Below are 21,938 nucleotides of genomic sequence, written 5' to 3' on the forward strand. Positions count from 1 at the left end.
ACCATCTATCAAATTTTGTGTTTACTACATGCTTTTTAAGCAAGCTGATAACAGTAACTTTTCCAGGTTTCCTCTGTGAGAATCGAGAGGGCTGGTACACTCTAGAATTCTCAGATTCTATGACTCAATGACTGGGATTCTGTGGTTCTAGTACTATGTAATTGCTACGGGCTCATTGCGGAGGACTCCATGTGGCCCTAGGGGGGAAATACATCATGATTATGGCTACAATATCCTTTCACTACTTCCCCTAACAGAGCTCTGCCACTGAATCATGGCGTCACCATCTGAGGAGAAAAGAAGGACCCATGTCATCACTATAGATCCAGAAGAAACTGTCTTGACTGCCTTTCCCTACAGACCTCATAACTCTCTGCTGGATTTCCTGAAGGGGGAGCCAAAAGTTTTGGGGGTGAGTTTTGCTTTATCTTGGACCATCCCAGAAGGGAGGAAAGGGGCCGCATCTCCACTTTTTTCTACAGAGGTAATTCTGTGCAATAGTATTCAGGGAAGGAGTTGATCTCCCTTCCTTCCTGGCATTTCATCTGCAATGTATCCTTCTACAGTCGAGGAAGCTCACTAATCTCCACCCTTCCCAGAGGAGCTCTTGACAACTAATGGATGCTGCGGGACAGCAAAGGAATCAGTAATTTTCTTCAAAAATGTAACTGATAAGTTTTGCTCATGCTCCAAAAAATAATCCCATAGCCCTGCTTATATAAGCAACTCTAATTAAAGTCAGCAAGTCATCAAAAAAAAGACCTGAAAATTAAGGACTAGTTGGAAAGAAGAAAGGGTCATCATGGGAGGAGGATGGGAGGAGGACAAAAGGGCTAATACGATAAATACATTGTATACACATATGAAATATTTTTTAAAAGGCAGCACATCTAAGACAAGTGCTTATGAAAAAATGGATCCTCCAGAGAAGAGTCATCACATGCTATTTCCCTGAATTTTGATTAAAAGAGAGAGAGAGAAACAAAAGATCTCTTTAGAAGTGCAATGCACAGTTTGCCTTGGGTCTGTATTATACATTAACTCTCAGCAGTCAATGAAGAAATGTTGCTGAGGTGATGAATTAAGTAACTCTTGGAATTAATTAGTCTACTAACTCACCTAACCCCAGGGAGGTCCCATGGCTATTTCATGGGGAGCTAGTTCTGATCTTTGATTTCCGGCACAGGGGAAGTAGGAAACTATGTAATGTTTCCAAATATCTTCTTGAGGAAGTGACCCAAGGGTATGGCAGTGCCTCTCATGGAACTAAGAAGCCAGTGAAGGTGAGGTCAAAGTCCATCAGTGGAGTATAGGTCTAAAGGATGCATAACCACAGGCTCAAACAGCATGGAATGAAAATATTTTTTAGTTACTCCTGTACTGAACAAGTACAGCTAGTTTTCTTGTACCCATTCCACAGACAGTACAATACAAAGCTACTTCCTGCTTTTACATTCTATTAAGTATTTTTTTCACTCCTAGGCAGACCATGCTTGAAAGTTTCTGGTGTTTGTATGTATGGTACATCGCATACTACCATCCTAGGAGACCATGTAAAGTGTACAGAAGGAGAGGGGTGTGGTGACACAAGCCTGTCATCCCAGCTTTGGGAGGGGGAGGCACAAGAGAAGGTGATTACAATCATCCTGTGCTCCATAGTGAGTTTGAGAACAGTTTGGAATGCAGGAGATCCTGTCTGAGAAAAAAATGTACAGAGAAGAGGATATGTGCAGATTATTTACAAATATTATGACATAAGAGACTTAAGCATCCTCAGATTTTGGTCCTGGAACCAAGCCTCCCACGCACTTTCCCATGCAAACCAAGGAATGACTGCACTTAACACTGACAATGTGGAGGCTAATTGTGAAGATAATCCTAAGAGTTTGGTGCCACGGAGGAGGAAGGGGTGTAAGGAAGTAGTTTGTAGGGCCTATCATTACAAAGTTAGCAATCTAGGTTTAGTCACACATGAATTCAAATACGTCTGCTACAAGATATACTGGTGACTCTGAGAAACAGTAAAGAACAAGAGTGAAGAATTAAAATTTGGAGGGACTCAACATGATGGAGACATGGGAGATGTTTATATTGGGGTAGTGGGCAGCCACAAGTGTGTCTGGGGCAGCCCACAGGCCTGGGCTCTTGTTATCTCATGTTCATTTTTCTCCTTCCAGGCTATCCAGATTCTGCTTTCTCTGATCACTGTGGGCCTTGGGATTATATTAGCATTTAATTTCATCTTTTTCTCCAAAAAATTTCCTCTCGTGATCCTCACAGGATATCCATTCTGGGGAGCATTTATTGTGAGTACCACTTACTAAAAACTTGACAGAAATTGCTATAAAGACTAATGTGAATTGGGTTAAGCTTTATGACAATAAATTTCATAATGCGTTCTCATTAGAGTACATTATGGGTTTTTGAGTAGGAAATAAATTCAAAGATAACAGCCATCCTGGGAAAATCAACTGGAAAGAAGTTGTAATTACCCAGAGAAGGAAGGTGATACTGTGTGGCACTGAGAGGAAGATGCCAACAGTAACTTCCCAATGTCTGTACTGCAGCAGAAGGATTTTAGACTCTAAGACCCAAATGTCCCCAAGTGCCGACACCAACTCCTTTAGATGGAATTAAAACAAGTACCTTCCTCCGTAACATTCAGGTTAGAGAGACTAGGTGCTGGGGTGTGTGTGTGTGGGGGGGTAGTACTGAAGTTTGAAAACCCAAAGGAGACTGTGTTGTAGACCAATTAGATATATCACCTGTTAACCATTGCCTCTTGTCTTCTGAACAGTTTTTCCTGACAGGATTCATCTCAGTGTTCGATGATAAATCAAGACAAATTCTGGTAAGCAGTTTTTATGACTTCTACCTGATTTCAAATCTCTTTTCTTTGTAGCATCTTTGGCCTTAAGCTTCAGGGTTTCTCTGGAAGACCTTTATGCATCAAGTTTGTAGTCCAAACCCATTTGTGGATGATTTATCCCTGCGTTCTTTCCCTTTCTCCCACTTCTCTGGTCAAGCAAACTGAAAGTTACTCTTGGGAACCATCCTATATTTCTGTAATTAAATGATTCTTAGTTGGCAGTGGATTTTTGCTTCTTCTCTTTCCACGGGGAATAGTTCACAATGTCCAAAGATATTTTTTGATTATCATAACTGGGTAGTGTATATTATCGGCAGGTAGAGGGTAAGAACCAGGGTTGTCTCTAAGCATCCTTTTTCTTTTTAGATTTATTGTTTTTATTTTATGTGTAGGAGTGTTTTACCTGGTGCCCAAAGAGGCCAGAAGAGGGTGTCAGATCCCCTGAAACTGGAGTTACAGATATTTGTAAGCCACTATGTGGAACTGAACCTGGGTCCTCTGAAAGTGCAGCCAGTGCTCTTAACTACTAAGCCATCTCCCCAGTCCCCTCTAAACACCCTTTAAAACAGTGGAAGCAAGGAAAGGCCTCCTAACAATAGAAAAGTTATCTGACCAAAACGTCTACAGTCTCAAAATTGAGAAGCCATACTTCAACCAAAACTCATCCCAGAACCCTGTCAGCCTCACTTTCTATCTCCAGCCCCACCTCCAATGCCAACAGAGAGGCCTGCCCAAGGACCAAACAAAAAGTGTGGCACTGATGCCACATGGTTGTAGGATTGAGTCAGAGCTGCTTGGCTCTTCTTGCTCTGTCAACTTGAAGGGAGATTACCTAAGAGCTACTTTGAGAATTAAAATATTACTTACAAAAGACATGGTGATATTTAAATGTTCCTATTCTCATCTAATAATTGCAGAAAACCTTAGAGTTGTGGGCTTCCTCTCAAAGTCACCGAATCCATTTTCATGGCTCTCTGTCAGTTTCCTTGGGGACAGTTACAAACTCTAGTGAAAACCTAGGGAGAGGGATGAATGCTCCATCTGCTCCTCTGGAGATAAATGCTGTTCAGCCCTAAACAAACATACAAATGAACAACACTAAATTAACTCTGTAGGTTGTATTATAAATTTATATGTACATATATGTAAAAAATAATCATGAAATAGTAAGAGGCCATGAATTTGAGGAGTGAAGGGACAGAACATGGGAGAAGTTGGAGTTGGAGTGGGGGGATGATGTAAACACAATACTCACATATGAAATTCTCAAAAAAGAAATAAAATCATTTTAAAAATTAAAAGGAATTAAGTAGATCAGTTTTTTATGCCTCCCATGTTGGAGCACTAAGATCAAAACAGGGCAACTTTAAGCACTAGTCTGAATTTTATCATCTTTAACCATCTGGTTTTGTCCGTCACCATTTGACTTTTCCTGGGGAATATAAGGGAGCCAGATGGTGATCCGTCAGTTCCCCCATAAGTCTGTACATCCAGGGCCTAATGTGGTAATGACACATATTTAGTATACACTAAATTCTTAGAAAATAAATGAACACTACACTAAAGACATTCTCCTTTTTAAAGGTAGAAATTGAGACTCAGACAGATTAAATAGTTGGTATAAGTCCTAATGAAAGCAGGACTCACAATCAAGTCTGATTTCCATGTTGTGATGCTTTCCAAGGCACCATGTCCTTTCAAGTTATAAAAGATGGTTTGTGCTGAGATGAAATGGACATTTTCAGGAGCATTAACCACACAGTGTGGTTGGCCCATTCTACAGTGAGCTTTGCCTCCTGACTTTGACCAGTCAGAACTGAACTTATCAAGCCTTCCAATCACATGGATCTGATGAGACCTCTAGAACTAGAGAAGTTCGGAGAATTTCCAGCAAGGTATCTTTACCTTTAGTTTTTATTTACTTTCCCATGTTTTAAATCTATTTTCCAGGGACAAGGAATCATGACCATGAATATCTTCAGCTCACTGGTTGCGTTAGCTGGGATGGCCTTGATCTTCATCAGCTTCACACAGCAGCACAAATTCTGTCAGACGCCCTCCCTCGACGGAGCATGTGTTGTAGGCAGAACACTTCTCCTTGTGAGTGACCTGATTCTGAATGAAGAGGCTGAGTAACCTTAGCCAGGCTGTGTCCATGACACAATGATGAGTTGATTTTTTTACCCCTGACCTCACAACAGGTGGTTCTGGATCCCTAGACTCTGATTTTTAACCCTACTTTTAGTTCCTGGGAGCTTGTGACTTTGGCATAACATTGTAGAGTCTCCACATCTTGGTTTTTTCCTCTTGAAAAAACTTGAGATAGCAATATAATAGCTGCCTCACTGACCTGTGGTAAGGATTCCTTCAAATAATACCTGGAAAAGTATAAATACTCAATAGTTTTAGCTATTACAACTGTTATTATTTCAATTGTATTAAATTTTACCTTTTTACTAATCAAAAAAATTACTCTATTGGTATGAAACAAAATACGGTGGAAGAAAGTACTTCAGTGAGGTCTTTCAATCTTTTTTATATACAAGCCATTTTATATAATTATATAATTTTTACTCAGTATGGTAAATTTACCAGGAAATATAATTACACATGATTTTTTATTTTACTTTTTTTTGACGTGTGTAGGTGTTTTGCCTGAATGTGGGACTGTGCACCACATACATGTCTAGTGTTCTCTGAGGGCAAAAGATGGCAATGGATGCTCTGGAACTAGAATTACAGATGTTTATGAGCTGCAGTGTGGGTTCTGGGAATTGAACACAGCTCCTCCAGGAGAGAGCCAGTTTTCAAAATTTCTGAGCTATCTCCAGCCCCTAGTGATAGTTAAGTTTTTAAGAGTCTATTGTATAAGTAATACATAACATTATAATTATTTTAATTATTTTTTACACGTACTTATTTGAGGTGTGTGTAGTCTGCAATGCTACAGCTTATATGTGGACATCAGAGAACAACTTGCAGGAGTTCTTTATCTCTTTCCAACATGTGGATCCTGAAGCTTAACCTCAGGGTGACAGGCTGAATAGCAAGTGCTATCACCATACCAGCCCTGACACCATTTTCAATCATGTCAAAGATTCCAATGAGCCTTTTCCTCTGCCCCCAAAGCAAACTCTGGGCTTTTAGTCTGTTTCTGATAGCAACATCTTGAAGCCTTCGGTCCTAGAATTTGAAAATTTGAACTAGTAAGGACAAAAGTGAAGTAGACTCATGGGAAATTATCTCCCATGATTTAATCCCTGTAACCACCTGTTGAAGTGAACTAAAGGACCTCTTTGTGTGTGCTGAGATAAATTCCAGAATTAGACTTGGGTTCCAAAGGATAGTCTGAAAACAATTACAAAGGATAAAATCCTGTCCTACTTGATCCAAGTGCATATGATGGAAGTTTTGCAAGGACTGGGGCCAATTCTCTCCTGCTGGAGGACAGACAGTGGGGAGGACAGACAGTGAGGAGGACAGACAGTGCTGGAGGACAGACAGTGGGGAAGACAGACAGTGGGGAGGACAGACAGTGGGGAGGACAGACAGTGGGGAGGACAGACAGTGGGGAGGACAGACAGTGGGAGGACAGACAGTGGAAGGACAGTGGGGAGGAGAGGCAGTGGGGAGGACAGACAGTGCGGGAGGACAGACAGTGGGGAAGACAGACAGTGGGGAGGACAGACAGGGGGAGAACAGACAGTGAGGAGGACAGACAGTGGGGAGGACAGACAGTGGGAGGACTGACAGTGGGGAGGACAGACAGTGGGGAGGATAGAGAGTGGGGAGGACAGACAGTGGGGAGGACAGACAGTGGGGAGGACAGACAGTGGGAGGACAGACAGTGGGGAGGACAGACAGTGGGAGGACTGACAGTGGGGAGGACAGACAGTGGGGAGGACAGACAGTGGGGAGGATAGAGAGTGGGGAGGACAGACAGTGGGGAGGACAGACACTGGGGAGGACAGACAGTGGGAGGACAGACAGTGGGAGGACAGACAGTGGGAGGACTGACAGTGGGGAGGACAGACAGTGGGGAGGACAGACAGTGGGGAGGACAGACAGTGGGAGGACAGACAGTGGGGAGGACAGACAGTGGGGAGGACAGACAGTGGGAGGACTGACAGTGGGGAGGACAGACAGTGGGGAGGACAGACAGTGGGAGGACTGACAGTGGGAGGACAGTGAGAGGACAGTGGGGAGGACAGACAGTGCTGGAGGACAGACAGTGGGAGGACAAACAGTGGGAGGACAGACAGTGGGAGGAACAGACAGTGGGGAGGACAGACAGTGGGAGGACAGACAGTGGGGAGGACAGACAGTGGGAGGAACAGACAGTGGGGAGGACAGACAGTAGGGAGGACAGACAGTGGGGAGGACAGACACCCTTCAGCTTCAGCAACAAGGCAGTTACCTAAGCTCCTGCATGTGCTCAAAGAAACTGAGATGCAGAGAGCTGTAGTCACTTTCCTAGTGTAAGCTTGACCTTGGGCCCAGTTGTGCCCAACTTGTGTTGCCTCTAGCATTTAAGCTTTTTTGAATACCACACTGCACCATCTTACTTCTCAATGAGAACATTACCTTAAAGTCGTGCCAGCAAAATGCAGGTCTGATGCTCACTCTACTTTTTCAGGTAACTTGCTTTCCTTTCTTGCAGGTTTATTTGACACAGAGGTGAATACATAGCTGAAACTTTCACTTCAAAAAATATGCATTAGCAGCTTTCTCGGGGAAGAAAAAGCAGGTGTTGCGGTACTATATTCCCACACTGAAACAAGTTATTTTAATGAAATGACAGATATTTATAGGAATGCTGTTTCTCTCTACTGTCCCTCTCCTTGTGTTACTCTCGAAACTGTCTTAGCCCACTCCTTACCAGAAAGACATTAAAATGATGCAATATTTAATAGCTACAGAACAGCATGAATATGAGTTTTCCCAAACTCGGTCATGGGGTGTAAAGTGTTCTCGGCTTCTGTTTTTAAAGTGATGCTGCTTTTGTCCTAAATATGATTTATTTCCCTTCCTTATTTGCAGGGAATTCTGTCAGTCTTATTAATCATCACCATAGCAGAGTTCAGCATCTCTGTGACTATTGCATCCTTAAGAAGCAGATGCTGGACCAGTTCAAGAGAGGTGCGCCCAAGGTTGTCACGAGAACTGAGTATATGCGTGTACGTGCACATGCGTGCGTGTGTGCGTGTGCATGTATGTGTGTGTTTGTACATGTTCCTGTGTATGAGGCAGCAGGCACTCTTATGCCACAGTGTGAGTATGGAGATCAGAGGACAACCTCAGGTGTTGGTCCTCACTTTCTATGTTGTTTCGAGAAAATGTCTCACCTGCTGTTCACTACTGCATACTCCAGGCTAGCTTGCCTAGGAGCTTCCAGCGATCCTGATTTTCTTGTCTCCTCCCACACACTCCCTCTAAGGGTACAAATAGCACAGAGGTTGGTACTACTGCATCCACACTGAGAACATCACCCCACATTGACCTCTATTACCGTGCAGAAGCAGTATGCTCAGATACCACACTGAAACTCCTAAATTAGGAAGGTCAGAGGGGGTTGAGCTTAAGACTGATGCTCACTCTACTTTTTCAGGTAACTTGCTTTCCTTTCTTGTCCTATCTACTGTCCTCAGTCATCTCTGTTAATATATAATTCTTTATCTTCCTGGAAGAAAAAAAGGAAATATGGGACTTGGTGGAAAACCCGTAGTGCTGTGACATTGGGAACTTATAGCCCTACTGATTGTTTATAATGTCAAACATTATTATAATTGCTTGGTGCCAAATTAATAATTATGTTAATATTATATCAACACCCTTATTCTACATCAAATGAACTAAAGCTTAACAGAGAGTTTAACTAACATCTCCAGTATGATACAACACAGGATTCTGATTTGTGTGGTGCAGTTCCTGGCCTTGCTTTCTGAGTTACAACAGCAGTCTGGACTGTGCTTGGCAGTGTTTGCTTATATCCTCACTTGCTTTTAACTTCAAACAATCCAGCGCACCAATTCTAAGTATACTGTGCAATAAGTTTGACAAATGACACATATCTATTTAAGGATGATCACAATCAAGATACAGTTCAATCCCACCATCCCAAAGGTTAATAGGATGTTCCTGAGGGTTAGTCATGCACCTATTAGTAGGAATAGATCTTCTTTAAACAAGAGCTTTTATAGTCCCATGCTCACTTCTTAATTAGGTTGTTCATTTTGTTGTTGTTGTTGTTGGATTGTAGTGTTTCCATATGTACAGTTTGGTAATTTCTTATTAGACATATTGTCTATAACTATTTCATCCCACTCTGTCCCTTCAGATTGTTATTATTTTTTCCATCCTGGACAGTATCTTCAAAACACACAAGCCATATATTGATCAAATCTGATTTATGTATTCTTTTCTTTCTTTTGTTATTACATACTTGAGTATATTGTGATATTGTATATGTGGCGTGTACATGTGCATTCATGCACATTATGTGTGCCCAGGGTCAGCAATTGGATGAGTCTATGTTTGTTTTTGAAACTGGAACTCTCACTGGGGTTCATGGATCTGCCTAGCCCATCTCCATGCTCCCAAGGCTAAGGTCACAAGAACATGCTGTCATGTTTGCTTTTTACGTGGTTTCTGGCCATCTGAACTCAGGTCTTTCTGCCTGGGCAGCAGGCACTTTACCAAATGAGCCATCTCCCTATCCATCTTGTGTTGTCTTACCCATGAAATTGTCACCAGCTCCAACTGTGACAGTTAATCTTGGTGTCCATCTTGATTGGATTACAAAGAGCTTAGATGACTTTAGGCCTCTGGGCTTGTCTTTGAGGCTATTTTCAGAAAGGAAAGGGTAAGTAAAATCTGTTCTGAATGTGGGCAGCAGCATCCCAGGACAAAGGAATTAAAGAAAATGGGGCCCACCAAAGTGTACATTTTGGGCTTTTAAGTTTATCTATGGTACTGGGTAAGTGTTGAATTCGTTCTTTGCATGTGGCTATTCAGTTTTCCTAGTGCTGATTGTTAAAAAGACTGTCCTTTCCCATAGAATGATCCTGGCATCACTGCTGAAACTCAATGAACTATTTATGTTATGTTTGCTTCTGGGTTCTTTATTCTATCTACCTATCCATCTTACCATAACTTTATGGAAGTTTCAAAATTGGCAACTATTATTTCTCCAAATATTTTTCTTCTGTTTAAATGGTTTTGCTATTTTGGACTCCTTAAGATTCCATATAAATTTGAAGTGTGTTTTATGCTGAGAATAAGCTTATTTGTATTTTGACATGGATAGCATTGAATCTGTATATTTTTTGCATAGCATAGATTTTTTTAAACAAGTTTAAGCCTTGTTATAAACAAACATGGAGAAGATCTCCATTTGTCTAGTTCTTACAAATATTTTCAGAAGTATTTTGGAGGTTTCAGCATAGAAGTCTTTCATCTTCTTGGGTAGACATTTTTCTTGAATATATTATTCTTTTAAATGATACTGTAAATTAGCTTCTTCCTCAGAACTTAGTAACTATTTCAATAATAGGTATAGTGCTGGGTGATTTTTATCATTATCTACTTATATGTTAGCCTGGTTATAACTGTTATCACTTTAAGGGTAAATTCTGATTGTCTTTGATCACCAACACTCAGTTTATCTAAGTAATTAACAAATCAAATAGTAGGCTTTTGTGTGTGAATATTAACTGGATACTTTAAATGTCTTAGAAAACTTAGTATTATTCAGTATAGAAAAAATCCTGAGGCAATTTTGGTAAAATCCCTTTGTTGAGTATCTAAGACATAAGGATAGTGACATCACCCAAATCTAATGAGCAGACAGGAAAGGCTGGAGAACTTCATCTCCTTTCTCATGTACACATGACAGAGGAAAGATAATATGAGAATACAGTAAGGAAATGACATAAATACAATTCTGGCCTATTAACACTCTGCTTTCCCCTTGGTATTATAGGCTGTATTCTTTTTTCCCTCAGAAGTTCCTCAAAATACTGAACAGCCTGTGCCAGAAGAAAATAATCAATTACAATTTGAGTTTCAAGGAAAATCTCCCAGTGGTAATACAGCTTCAAACATAAAAACCATTTTCTTAGGGGGTTATGCTTTCTTCAAGTTAAGAGTCTCAAGAAATCCTTCGGCTCCCACAGCTCCCAAAAATATCCCACAGAAAAGTGATAAGGGTACGTCTTCTATGCGTGTTCCAGATGAACAGGAGACTATTCCTCAACTTCCACAAGAGGAAAAAACTAAACTAGATGCTCTACCTCCCCCATTAACACCAAAGTCTTCAGAAAATATTCCTTCTCTGAAAGAGTCTAGAAGCAATAACCTGAAAGATGAGGACCTAGAAGCTATTACACGTCAAACCTCTGATCTGCAACCCAAATTGCTTGACAACCAAAATGTGTCACTTGCATCTCTCAAAACTCCATCCTCACATGATTTCCTCCCTTTGTTACCTGACACTTTATCATCCCAAACATTAATGGCAGGTCTGTCAACACAAGTTTTACGATCTAAACCCCCATCATCCCGTTTTTCTTACGATCTGACATCTGAAGACTTGCCTTTGGAAGACATGCCATCTCAAGAAACTCCATCCCAAGACACCCCATCCCAAGACATGCAATTCCAAGATACACTAACTCAAGACCTACCATTCCAAGAGACTCTATCCCTAGGGACTCCATACCAAGAGCTGTCATTCCAAGATATACTAACTAAAGACATGTCATTCCAAGATATTCCATCCCAAAAGACTCCATCCCAAGGAAGCCCATACCAAGATATCCTATCCCAAAAGACTCCATCCCAAGGAAGCCCATACCAAGATATCCTATCCCAAAAGACTCCATCCCAAGGAACCCCAGACCAAGATATCCTATCCCAAAAGACTCCATCTGAAGCATACCAAGATATCCCATCCCAAAAGACTTCATCCCAAGGAACCTCATACCAAGACATCCTATCCCAAAAGACTCCGTCCGAAGCATACCAAGATATCCCATCCCAAAAGACTCCATCCCAAGGAACCCCAGACCAAGATATTCTATCCCAAAAGACTCCATCTGAAGCATACCAAGATATCCCATCCCAAAAGACTGCATCCCAAGGAACCCCAGACCAAGATATCCTATCCCAAAAGACTCCATCTGAAGCATACCAAGATATCCCATCCCAAAAGACTCCATCCCAAGGAACCCCAGACCAAGATATCCTATCCCAAAAGACTCCATCTGAAGCATACCAAGATATCCCATCCCAAAAGACTGCATCCCAAGGAACCCCAGACCAAGATATCCTATCCCAAAAGACTTCATCTGAAGCATACCAAGATATCCCATCCCAAAAGACTCCATCCCAAGGAACCCCAGACCAAGATATCCTATCCCAAAAGACTCCATCCGAAACATACCAGGATATCCCATCCCAAAAGACTCCATCCCAAGCAACCCCATACCAAGATACCCCATCCCAAAAGACTCCATACCAAGATACTCTATCCCAAAATACCTCATCTCAAGAAACTCCATACCAAGATACACTAACTCTAGACATACCATCCCAAGACACACAAGAGATTCCCTCCCAGGATACTGCATCCCAGGATATGAAATACCAAGATGTACTATCTCAAGACAAACTATCCCAGAGCACACAAACCCAAGATTCAGCACCCCATGACATGTCATTCTCAGATCTTCAAGTACCAAACACTCAAGTTCAAAGCCAGCAACATCCAGAAATAATTTATAGGGACATTCGAACAGAAGTCATGGAGTTGACTCAAGAATGGAAGTCTGCTATAGGCAAGAAAACCCCAAGAAGACTTTCCTTATCCTTGAAAGGCACACATGAAAAAGTCTATCCCAAGAGACATTCCCTGGACCTGCAAAGCAAAGGTGACAAACCCCCAAGGAGACATTCTGTAGACTTACAAAGGAAAACTTCAAGACGGAAATCCATAGATCAGCAAATCAAAGCCTGGCTGTCCCCAAAGAAGCACACCACAGATAAACAAGATGCAAGTACTCAAACCTCAGAGCAATTTCTACAGCAAGCTAGTCAGCAGCAGGCAGATGAGGAGGAGGTCCCAGTACAAGATTCCCAAGATAAGCAAAGCAAAGACCAAAAATCTGTAGAGGAACTATACCCAGAAGAACAGCTTAGTAACAAAGAGGAAGAAGATCAGCAGTCTAATAAAGAGCAACCTCCAGAAGAACAAGCTCAAGTTCAACAAGCTGAAGGCCAGCAGCCCCAAGAGCAGAAAGCCCCAAAGATCCAGTCCTCAAACTGGCAACAAAGACAACAAGTGCTAGTAAAGAGAGTCCCATTGCAGTCGTGTGAGGACTGGGACTCCCAAAGCTTTCAGTTTACAGAAAAGTCATGTTCATACTGGTCAACTTCATCCTGGCAGCCTGCTAGCCTGGGATCCCAAGACTGGAGAAGTCAAGGCTGGAGAAACAAAGATTGGAAAGCACAAGAATGGCAGTTCGAAATACATCCTTCCCTAGACTGGGAATCCCAAGAGCTATTAGAGAGAGAATCCTTAAGGCAAAGGGCACTATACCAAGAAATCCAACCCCGCAGCACCATAGTCCGATACACCCAAGATCACCAATTGCATAACTTTATATTTCAAGTAGGTCTGTGTCAAGGTAACGACCAACAAGACTCTGAATCTAGTGTTGTAAGAGGAGATACGTATGCAGATGATGTACAAGCAAGAGACAGAGAACCTGGAGACACAGAAGATACATGCCAGAAACCAAAAGATGAGCAGTCAGAAGACATGAGGCCAGATAATTATCCTGCTTCTTGTCAGAGCTTGGTTCCATACACATATGTAACCTGTTTATCCAATATAGCTTCAGAGCAAGAGGTGCAGAACAGTACATCACCCGGTTCAAATTCATCCAAAGATCTGAATGCTACTTCTTCCTCATGTTGTCAGAGAGATCAACCTCAATCTGAAGATTCAGACTAACATGCATATCTAGCCAAAACCCACAGATCCCAGATAATGGAGCCAGATGAGAATGAAGCGGTTGATTCTTCCCTAACCTGTCTTCTCACCTGCGCTTGCTGTCTAATTCACTCACCAGAGTAAAGGGCATGCAGGACCTACAAAGAACTCATTCCTTTTAAAAGCAAAATGACAACAAGCCAAATGTTAAGACTATATCAAAACCTTCTGGGAGTGAAGAAATAAATGTCATCTAAACTGTAAAACTTTTGCCATCAATTTTAGTATTTCAATGTATGATCGTCAATTCATCTCACACCTTATTACTAAATGGATCTATTTCTCCATAATGCTAATATTTTTTCTCCCCACATTTGTGTTGAAGATATGTGCACCAGGTTTGGTGTCCAATACTTGGTGAAAGAGAAAGCATAGCTAGAGATGGAAGAGTAGAAGTCAGGGAAGGGTGGCCATGTGCATATTATAGTAGAAAATATGGCAAAGTGGACTGTACTGAAGGAAGCTGCAGCTCTCTCTCACACGCCTGCACTCACAGCTTTCTAAGTATTGGGAGCCAATTGCACCTTCTCTGGCCAAATGAATTGTGTTAAAAACTGTCAGTTACTCTCTGTCTTCCAAGCCAACCACAGTTTTCAAATTTTTTTATAAATATTTTTATTTTATAATTAATTTAATTTTACATATAGGCCATGGATCCCACTGTCCTCCCTCCTTCCACCCCCCAGCCTTCCACCCCAATCCACCTCCCATTCCCACCTCCTCCAAGGCAAGGTCTCCCTTGGGGAGTCAGCCCAGCCTGGTAGATTTAGTTGAGGTAGTCCCTTCCTACCTGCACCAAGGCTGAGCAAAATGTCTCAGCATAGGCCCTAGGTTCCAAAAAGCCAGATCATGCACCAAGAACAGGTCCCAGGCCCACTGCCTGGGGACCTCTTAAACAGTTCAAGCTCATCAACTGTCCCACTTATCCAGAGGGCCTGGTCCAGTTCCATGGGGGCTCCTCAGCTATTGGTTCACAGTTCATGTGTTTCTGCTACTTCGGCTATTTGTTCTTGTGCTTTTTCCAATAATGGTCTCAATATCTTTTGCTCATATAATCCCTCCTCTCTCTCGCCAATTGGACTCCTCGAATTCTTTTTCTCTTTGATGTCTTTGATAAAATCTTGCTTTTCTGTCAGCTCTGATACTTTGCATTTTACTTGGCTGCACAGTGTTTCCTTTGCATGTATGTGTACCTGAAATTTCTAATCTGTAAATACAGAACCCCCAAGAACAAACATGGAAATAGATACTAAGGGTAAGGGGTAATTTTGGAAGCACATAATGTTGGATCTCAGGTACTTTTTATGTAGTCTAACAGGCTTCCCGAGCCTGTGGTCAGTTAAGTCCAGTTAGAATAAAGAAAAAATGGCAGTGGGTAGAGTCGTGTCCTGATGAGAAGGATTGTCTGACACAGCAGCTCCTTCAGAAAAGGCCATCGTTTTGGTTTTTTCACGCAAGGGATTATTCACACAGATAGCCAGGCCCCACTGGGGACAGGGAGACCTCCTTCCCTGAAAATGATAGACTCGTCAGAATTTAGGGCCCAGCGTTTTCAGATTTGCCAAGTCTTACTGTACTTAGCCATTCCAACTTTAGAATCCCACTTGCTCTTACCAACGTCCCCGCTTCAATAGCAGTGTTGCTGAAGGACAGAGAATTCACCTTGCACTGTAATCCAGCCAGTTGCTAAATGAGATTCTGCACTTAGTTTTCAGCAGCTTTAACTCTGTAGCTACAGATGAGAAGAGGATCCTTCAGAACACACAGCAGTGGGTCTTGTCTATTATGCTTGATCTAGGAACTCAAATCCCCAAGTTCCTCCCTTTCTTTCCCTACTTTGCCCAGAAAAAAAAAAAAAAACCACAAACGTGGCAGCAATCAACTTCATTATATTTGTGCACTCTGAAAAGTGTTTTCAAGTATCATGAGCAGTGTCACCCAGACTCTTGTATATAAATGCTTAGTTAGGAATAGTAGGTGGGGAAATTTTGTAAGAATCTGAAGCTAGGTCATGCCATGGACTAACAGTGCTCTATGACTGAAAAGAGACTCATTAGCATCCTTTTATATGATGAAATTAGAGAGCTTATTTAGAAACTCCAGAAAAACATCTGTAAGAGTCATTCTTTTTAGATAGTGAACATCAGGAAAGGAAGGTTATTCTGTTCCACAGAAGCTTTTCTTAGACCAAAAATGTCATAGATATCTGCATGAACAAATCATTATTAGATAGATGACAAAAAAAGTGATAGATATTGCTTTATAGTATTAATCAAATTATCTCTTTGCTTTGGACTGAAATATTCTACCTCTAAATTCTAATGCAGAAGTCCTAAGTCCTAATGTGATAACACTGGAAATAGAGCTTTTGAAGATACTAGGTTCAGATGAAAATAGAAGAGTGTGACCCTCATGGTGGGAATAGTGCCCTTCTACAGTGGTATGTGCCTACAATTCCAGCATTCAAGAGTATGAAGAAGAATTATGAGTTCAAAGCCAGCCTGGGCTAGTGAGCTTAAAGCCAACTTGGACTATATTGTGAAACTCTTTCACACATACACATGCATGCACACACACAGAGACAGAGACAGAGACAGATAGACACAGACAGACACAGACAGAGACACAGAGAGAAAGGGATACAGAGAGAGACAGAGACAAAGATACAGAGGCAGAGAGACAAAGGGAGAGGGAAGGAGAGAGGGGGGAAGAAGGAAGGAGGGGGAGAGAAAGACTGTACATAAAGATACCAGAGATCTAAGGAAATGTCATATAAAGGCACCAGAAGAAATCAGCCACCTGAAAGCCAAGAAGGGAGCCATCATAAAAACCTAAGTTTGCAGGGATAAGAACAATTGTTTATAGACTGCTGTTAGGGATTATGCTGGTTTCACAAATTAGGGGGTCTTAGATAATCCTCCAATAACCATGATTTCACCAGCACTGAAAACTAGATTCGTGGTGCCAGGCATGGTTTCTCTCCTGTAGAATGGGTTTCAGTATAACTATAGAACTTTTGTTTTCCACCAAGATTTGTGTGCCACTATTAAACCCTTAGGGTTATCGTGCCATGCTGGTTGATGCGCTTCATAGGCATTGTGGGTGGGTAGGGCTGTTGTTTGCCTCCCTCCTTTGGAAGCTTGCATGGTGCCTTCTGGTGCCATGAAAACTAGGCCTCAGGGAGGGGACATTCAGGTCAGCTCCACATTACAGACAAGCGTAGTCTTCACCCCACATCAAAGAAACTTTGCAACAGACTGAGACCACTACAGAAAACCACAATGACTCAAAAGTACAGGCTTGTAGAGCACAGTATTAGTGGAAAAAATATACAAACCAAAACCACACATAAGGCTCAGGGAACACTGTGGAAGAGGGGGCAGAGAGATTATAAGAGCCACAAAATCAAGGAGTTTACTGTGAGAGTGTGTCTTGTAATAACATCAGAATATGTATCCATAAAGTCTTACCAACATGACTGCCCAAACATCAACTGAATGAGGATGACACCAGTTGACATGCCAGACTGGATGAGGAAAAGCCCATGATCCCTCAACCCTACACAAAGACTACAGGCAACTGAGGAAAGCTGGGAGTGGGAGGTCTTTGCCAGAGAAGGGCACCCCAAATGGTTGTCTAGTGACAAATAGTTAGTCAGGAAAGCATATACATACAAATAACATTATAAAGACTGAACAGGTTATATTTAGAAATATATGTATATTTATTCACAATTAGTGTAAAAAAAGAAACCATGAATTTGAAGGAGAACAAGGAGGGTGTATGGAAGAGATTGGAAGGAGTAAAGGGAAGGGAGACATGTTGTAATTGTATTAATCTAAGAAAGTTAAAAATCTAAGTTCGCTGGCACCCAGATTTAATATTTTCCACTTTCTAGAATCATAAATAAAATTGTGTTGTTTAAATGCCCCAACCTCAGGCACATGGTTATGGCAGCCCAAACATACTAACACAAACCTTTTATATTTCTTCTTAGATGGTAGAAAGAGCAAGGGTATTTTAAAAAAAATCATCTGACCTCATGAATCAAATACCATTTTGTCTCTGACAGAAAAATCCCTGGTAGTCAAAAAGGGAACACTATAGAGAGAGAGGCTGTATGGACATACTGATATGCCAATGAATAGGAACTAGAGAGTGTAAGTCAGAAGACACATCCAGTGGGAACTCCCTAGTGCCTGCCCTTGTGGGTTCTATAAAAATGTTTGCAATCTTTATTTTAAAATTGTCTATACATCTTGAGATGCTGCATCATTACTACTTGAAGGTAATGAGGATTCAGTACAGTGACAACACGGGGGAAGAGATGTCCATAAAAGCCAAGACAACAGCCCAGGACAACTCAGCAAAACAGAAACCCCAGTTGCTTTCTCCCTCTCGTGTCTCCTTGTTACTCCCCAAGATAGCTGAAAATATTGGGAGAAATAATGGATTTTTCACTGTCCTTCATGGGATAAGGTCTAGAGTTGATGTTTATAATTTAAATAGCAAATGACACCCAGAAGACTTGCAGGCCCCCAGGCAGAGGACACCTGTCACTGTCCTGCTCTCTGTGGTTGGATATGGGTCTTTGGAAGGAGAGCATTTTTCAATATAAAGACAAGATATTTCAAAACAAAGAAAAATAAGTTTCATCTACAGTATGATATAAATGAAAGGACTTGGGAGCCTTTCTTACAACCACCCAGAAAGGGAATCAGAGAAGAAGCCTTGAACTTGGTCTGACCACTTGCATCATCATAACTTCTCAAGAATAATTGGCAACAAGATAAAATAAAGGTGTGGTAGTTTGAATGTAATTGTACCCCATAAGCTCATAGAGAATGGCACTATTGGGAGGTGTGGCCTTGTTGAAGTAGGTGTAGCCTTGTTGGAGGAAGTGTGTCACTGTGGGGGAAGGCTTTGAGGTCCCTTTTGCTCAGTGTGACAGATAGACCATTTCCTGTTGCCCACAAGATTAGGACTCTCAGCTCCTTCTCCAGCACCACATCTGCCTGCATTCCACCATGCTCCCTGCCATGATGATATTGGACTGACTTCTAAAACTGTAAGCCAGCCACCCCACCTTGGTCATGGTGTCTCTTCACAGCAATAGAAACCCTAACTATGACAAAAGGTTTGATTTGGGGGAACATTAAGGCCTAAAAGATAGTATCCAATCATTTGTAAACCACTTTAAGATTAGAGGGCCTCCCAGCTAAGACTCCCGGCAGTAGTGGATGCAGAGCCTAGACTGGCCACCCCCTATGATCGGATTGGTGACTGCTCCAGTTGTCATCAGAGAGTCTTCACCCAGTGACTGATAGAGGCAGATTCTGAGACCCAAACCTTGGGCCAAGCTTGGGGAGTCCTGATGATGAGAGAGAAGAGGGATTGTAGGAGCCAGAAGGGTCAGAGGCATCACAGGAAAACACACAGAAATGACTAGCCTGGCTCATGGGAATCCAAAGAGTCTGAACCAACAAACCGGGAGCCTGCATGGGACTGACTTGGGCCCTCTGCATATATATGACAGTTGTATAGCTTGGTCTATTTGTGGGACTCCTGGCAATGGGAGCAGGGGCTGTCTCTAGTACTTTGGTTGGCTCTTGGGAACCTATTCCTCATATTGAATTGCCTTGCCCAGCCTGCATATAGGGGGAGGTGCTTGGTCTTACAGCACCTGGATATGTCATGCTTTGTTGATGCCCATGGGAGGCCTGCCCCTTTCTGAGAGAGGGGTGGATTGAGGGAGGGCATAGGGGAGGGGAGGAGGGAGTGGGAGAAGAGGATGTTGTGGTTGGGATGTAAAATAAATAGGTTAATTAAATTTAAAAAAAAAGATTAGAGGGCCTCATGAAAAGATGAGATTTTGTAATATCAGGAAATAAGATACGTAAGAATATAGGAAGCTATTTAAGGCTATGATCAGCTATGCCATCCATGTGTGAACACACCTGAGATGTCTATTAGCAAGCAACTGCCTACAATGGAGAAATACAAGACAATAACATTTGTAGTAACTCAGTGTGGTACTGCAAAGGTTCTTATGGTTAAGCTCAGCTGATAAAGAAATAGCCAAAATGAACTACGGAAGTAAAGTGAGACAACATATTTGACCGTCATGGTCAGAAAAGAAATAATATGAGAAGTAATGCTGCCTGATAGTATTTTCTTATTATTACTAAAATGTATTTATATACCAAGAACATAATTCACTCAAAATAGCCTTATTATATAATCATTACTCCAAATAAGACATGTCATGTTTCAATAAATATACAAACTAATATAAACACAGAAGTTGGTAACTTTATCTTGACCCTAGAACTAGTAAATAAACTTACTTGAGAATGAGACATAGAACTGGTCATTGGATACATGTATGAAATTCTCAAAGAAAAAACAATTTAACTATTTTTTAAAAGGCTTAGGATTAATTCTAGATTTTCATGCTCCAAGGATTGAATTCTGTGGTGCATCATGAGTAGTGGCTTGGATAAATTAAAACATAATAAACAAGTTATTTCCCCACTTATCAAGCAGTTATAAGAATGTTACCATGCTTGGGAGAAAAACAGAGAAACTTGAAAAGGCCTACAGCAAAGCTAAAAGATGGGCAATGAAGTTCATACAGTCCATTACAACTGGGCCGTTACATTGGCCCAAAGATTACTTAACTCAAAAGAAATGAATTAAATACCTGTTGATTTTCATGAAGGATAACCATCAGCAGGAATCCACATTCACTTAAGCTGAATGTGAGAAAGGTCCACTCAAAATAAAGAAACTGTGCTATATGGATGTAACCGACTAGTAAGATGCAGGTCTTGACAAAAAATTCAATGAAGGAAGGTATGAGATTAATAGAATAACAGAGCATGACAACACACACATACACACACACACACACACACACACACACACATATGTATATGTATATGTGTATGTGTATGTGTATGTATATGTATATGTATATGTATATGTATATATCCCACAGTTGGGCATCTCTGTAACTGTACTCATAACTGTAGTTAAGAGTACTCTTACAGGGGATCCACATTGGGTAGCTCAAAATTGCCTCTTGCTCCAACTCCAGGAAATGTAATGACTTCTTCTGACCTCCATAGGTGCCTCCATAAGTGGCACACACACACACACACACACACACACACACACACACACACACACACACACCTTAAAAAATAAACAAATTATTTTTTTGCTCATTTATGTCCTTGCAGTTTGACATGCCAGATCCACTAATGAAGTAGTCTATTTCTACTTATTACTTGAGTCTAAACTGCCTACAGAATTTAGGCTAATGAATGGGACACTAGCAAATGACTCAGAAGTCTGAAGGGCAATATCGTCCTGAAAAAAAAAGTCTCCAACTATCAGATGCATGACTGATGCCATCCTCACTCATTTAACCCTACACAATCTACTAGTGGACCACAGGTATGTGAGAAAACTTGGCAAGGATTAATAGAACAGTACTAGCAGTGTAAGTGGCAGAGTGACCACAAAATAAAATTGTAGTTCTTTGTAGCCACTATGCTTTGGGGTGGTTTATAACATAAAGCTACTAAAACGAGGTTGCAAAAAGTATCTTTTAAGTGACAGGCAATATGTATAAGGTGTGTGCTTAAAAAATTGACTAATTAGTTCTAAGGCCTGAAAGGTTTTGTCCTCTCTACATCTGAAATAGAAAAACTGGAAATTTGAGAACTAAAAGATTTCACAGGTTAATACATACATACATATACATATATATACATATATACATATATACATATATACATATATACATATATACATATATACATATATACATATATATATATATATATATATATGGGGAAGTTGTAAAAACAGAGGGCTATGTGACTTGCCCAAGGACACAGTGTTTTCTGACCAAATCAAGACCACTAGTCAGCTTCTGCAATCCAATACACAGATGTGGGCACTTTAACTCCTGTCTTTGGGCTCTTGACCATTCCTGAGATTCTATGA

At 41.3% G+C, this 21,938-nt stretch overlaps 2 protein-coding genes across 3 annotated transcripts in view; one reads left to right on the forward strand and one right to left on the reverse strand.

Annotated features, from left to right (window-relative positions):
• The window catches only part of LOC131909138 (membrane-spanning 4-domains subfamily A member 4A-like), a 158,903-nt gene that overhangs the window by 85,958 nt on the left and 51,007 nt on the right, over positions 1-21,938 (reverse strand). The window lies entirely within an intron of this gene.
• Positions 130-14,128, forward strand: Ms4a14 (membrane spanning 4-domains A14). 2 transcript variants are annotated; one of them, XM_059260403.1, is made up of 6 exons: positions 130-412; positions 2,178-2,306; positions 2,798-2,851; positions 4,820-4,969; positions 7,910-8,008; positions 10,851-14,128. In XM_059260403.1, the coding sequence occupies exons 1-6, from the start codon at positions 275-277 to the stop codon at positions 13,881-13,883; spliced, it is 3,603 nt and encodes a 1,200-aa protein (XP_059116386.1). In that variant the 5' UTR covers positions 130-274; the 3' UTR covers positions 13,884-14,128. The 2 variants fall into 2 exon arrangements, with proteins under 2 accessions (XP_059116386.1, XP_059116395.1); XM_059260412.1 differs by lacking the exons at positions 130-412; positions 2,178-2,306; positions 2,798-2,851 and having other exon boundaries at positions 4,832-4,969; positions 7,910-8,046.

Source organism: Peromyscus eremicus, chromosome 1 (assembly GCF_949786415.1).
Source record: "Peromyscus eremicus chromosome 1, PerEre_H2_v1, whole genome shotgun sequence".
Classification (NCBI taxonomy): Eukaryota; Metazoa; Chordata; class Mammalia; order Rodentia; family Cricetidae; genus Peromyscus; species Peromyscus eremicus.